The sequence below is a fragment of the Stenella coeruleoalba genome (genome assembly GCF_951394435.1).
Source record: "Stenella coeruleoalba genome assembly, chromosome: 10".
In the NCBI taxonomy this organism is placed as follows: Eukaryota; Metazoa; Chordata; class Mammalia; order Artiodactyla; family Delphinidae; genus Stenella; species Stenella coeruleoalba.
Genome location: NC_137156.1, coordinates 87,111,818 through 87,115,163, shown reverse-complemented (window position 1 = coordinate 87,115,163; position 3,346 = coordinate 87,111,818). Strand labels below are relative to the sequence as shown.

The following is a 3,346-nucleotide window of genomic DNA, read 5'->3' as shown; positions in this document are numbered from 1 at the left end:
GGGATCTGCTAGTCCGGAATGCTTTATTAAAACCAGGGATTCTCGATTTTCGCAACACCCTTGGATCATCTGAGAAACTTTAGAGAAATACTGATACCCAGTCTTCTCTGAAGACAATGGAATCAGAGTCTCTGGGGATGTCTAAACAGGCAAAAAGTGGAATAATAAGATTCCTGTGCGATTTCGGCTTTCAGCTCAGAGGAGGTCAAGGTGTGACTTTCTTCGGTCCTCCCAAATCCGGGTTCATCTGACACCAGCCACCTCTACCATGCCGCCTAAGTTCCACCCCAACGAGGTCAAAGTCGTGTACCTGAGGTGCACTGGTAGGGAAGTCAGTGCGACATCTGCCCTGGCCCCCAAGATCGGCCCCCTGGGTATGTCTCCAAAAAACACTGGTGATGACATCACCAAGGCAACTGGTGATTGGAAGACTCTGAGGATTACAGTGAAACTGACCATTCAGAACAGACAGGCCCAGACTGAGGTGGTACCTTCTGCTTCTGCCCTGATCATCAAAGCCATCAAGGAACCACCAAGAGACAGAAAGAAGCAGAAAAACATTAAGCACAGTGGAAACATCACTTTTGATGAGATTGTCAGCATTGCCCGACAGATGCTGCATCGGTTTTTAGCTAGGGAATTCTCTGGAACCATTAAAAAGATCCTGGGGACTGCCCAGTCTGTGGGCTGCAGTGTTAATGACCATCACTCTCATGACATCATAGATGAAATCAACAGTTGTGTGGTGGAATGCCCAGCTGGTTAAGAACTGCAAAGAAAAAGAATTTAATAAAGTGTTATTTGACCAAAAAAAAAAAAAATTCATGCTCTCAGAAATCTGCACTGGGAAGTGCAGAGGGCATCAGGCCCTTGGCAACAGATGCTGAGGGTGAGAGATGCACTGAACGGGATCTAGAGCTGGTCTTGCAAACTCAGAGAGGAGGGCAAAGAAATACGAGTTTAGGAGGATCTATGCAGTGGAGAAAGGATAACAGCAGAGAGGGCTGAAGACACCAGCTGGTCACGGAAAGGAGAGTGGCTGGATGGAGAAGGATGCAGACACCTGAAGCTGTTAAGAGGACCCAAGAGCAGCCCTGGATCCCTACACCACCCTCTCACCAATTCCAGTTCCATTCGGCTTGACTGTATGCCTGTGCTTACTCTTTGAGATCAGAGAGCATCCGTTTCCCTTATTGCTGGTCAAATCAGAGGTCTTTCTTAAAGTAACAGGAAACCTGAGACAGCTGCTTCAAACTGTAAAGAGGGTTTATTAGTTCATGATGAAAGTCCGGTAATAGCGTACATATCAGGAGAGGCTTAACCCAGCTGCTGACTTTGTGACCAAAGCCCTGTTTCTTGTTTGTCTGTTCTGCCATCCTCAGTGTTGACTTCATCCCAGTTTGGACACCTCTCACATCCCAAGGCGGCTGCCAGCAGCGCCTGCAACTACCTACTTTCTTCTTAACATCCATCCAGAAAAGAGAGTATTTGTGTTCCAGCATCCGCAGCACGTGTCTTCAGGTTCACTCTGATTGGATCAGTTTAGGGACACACTCAGTCATTCACGGTTGGCCAATGAAATGTGCTGGCTGGCTTTTTCCCAGTCAGGTGGCCAGCCCTGGAGCAGGATAGGCAGAGGAGTGTCAGCTCAGCCCGCAGTCCAGGGAAAACCTGCTGGGGAATGTGGCGAGCCGACAGCTACAGGCCGCCACAGCTTCATTTCCTGATACAGCACGGCGTTCATGTGGGGGCCACATGTTCCCCAGGCTGTTCCCAGGTGCTAGTGCTGGGCCGTTGCTACCCACCGTGGGACTTCCTTCACAGCTCTGAGACTTTGTCAGGCTGAGGACCCTGTGGGGCTCTCCACCGGATCTTCCTTGCGTCCTTTCTTTCACACATGTCAGTCCTCTTTCTGCTTGAGGCCCTCTCCTCCTACTCTTGTCTCCTCTCCTCTTTATCCTTCACAGAGGATGCACCTGTAATTCTCTCTTGGCTTCTGCTTCCCACAGGACCCGCTTGACATACCCTGGTTTCCCAAGTGAACCTCTAATTTCACAAAGGAGCTCAGCTCAAACGTACTGAGTCCCACAGTGCCTGAGGGGCAGAGACGATCCCCAACACTATACAGACGAGGAGACCAGGGTTCCAGGCTGAGTAGATTGCCTGATGTCACCCAGGCAGCAAGGGGCAAGCCTTGGATTCCAAATCGTATCTTCACCTCTCTGCAGTCCTTTACAACCTTAGATGCTGTCCTCGAGGAGCCTGGTGAGGTGGCCTGAGTCTCTCAAGGTCACCCAGCTCCTCGTGGGAGGAGAGGCTGAGTCCCAGCGTGTGTCCACTGCAGAGGGCTTTTCTTGACTCCTTCACTCCTGGGGGACGAGGGCTGTCGGTGGAGATCGTCACTGTCTGTCTACCGCGCAGGCTGCGGGACCCACCGACCCGCGGAGCTTGGGGACTTGACAGGTGAGCCGTCAACATGCCTGTCATCCTTTGCGCATAACTCGTCCTGGCACGGTGTTTTAAAAGAAAAAGAAAAGTCAGACGTCGCTGAAGAGGGCCAGGAATTCAAAGCGCGGGAGCAGGCGGGCGGTCCGCCACCCGGGATGCGCTCGCTCGGCCCCTGCTCCCTCCGGGCTGGGCGGGGGTGTGAGGGACGCACATCAATGAGGACGCCTGTCCTCCGTGACGCGAGCCCCACCCCCTCTAATCCGCCGCATTGTCCATTGAAGTGTCTAATTATGTGTCTTACAACCGCAGAACTCCCCCCAGAGCAACGGGGCCCTTCTGGCAGAATGAAGGGGATGATCGCTCCATCTGTTCCTCCGGCGCCATCGGGAGGCGGGCGAGGGGGCGCGGGCGGGGCTGCGCGACTGCGCGTGCGTGAGGGCGGAGGCGGGGCAGGAGGGCGGTGGAGCGCAGGTGCCGGGAGAAAGGGGATCCCATCGGCAGGTGCAGATGCCAAGCTCGCCGCGGCTGAGTATATGCTTAATTACAGTCGACGAAGGGGGCTGTTTTAGTTAAGAATTATAGGAGGCAGGTTCAAATGGAGCTCGGAGCCGAGCTCGAGAAGGTAGCAGGCTGGGAGCTGCCGGAGAGGGCAGACATCTGCGTCTTTAATTGGGGGTGGGCGCGCTCAGAATTTCCTGATATGTAAAAATAATCACCTGGAACACCGGGAGGCTGTAATGGAGAAGTCAGAGCGCCCGCTCCCACCCCCAAAGCCGACTACATTGTTTGGCCTGAAGCAGATCCTTAAATTACAAGCGTATTTCATTCCCCTCCCAATAACGTCATTTCTCCGTGTGTGGAGACCTGGCTCCAGGGGCCCATGGAAGTACCACCTGGG

General features: G+C 53.3%; 1 protein-coding gene across 1 annotated transcript; it reads left to right on the top strand.

Annotated features, from left to right (window-relative positions):
- Window positions 1–1,408, top strand: LOC307192797 (large ribosomal subunit protein uL11-like). Its single transcript, XM_079934094.1, has one exon. The coding sequence runs from the start codon at window positions 269–271 to the stop codon at window positions 764–766; it is 498 nt and encodes a 165-aa protein (XP_079790220.1). The 5' UTR covers window positions 1–268; the 3' UTR covers window positions 767–1,408.
- The last annotated feature ends 1,938 nt before the right edge of the window (window positions 1,409–3,346 follow it).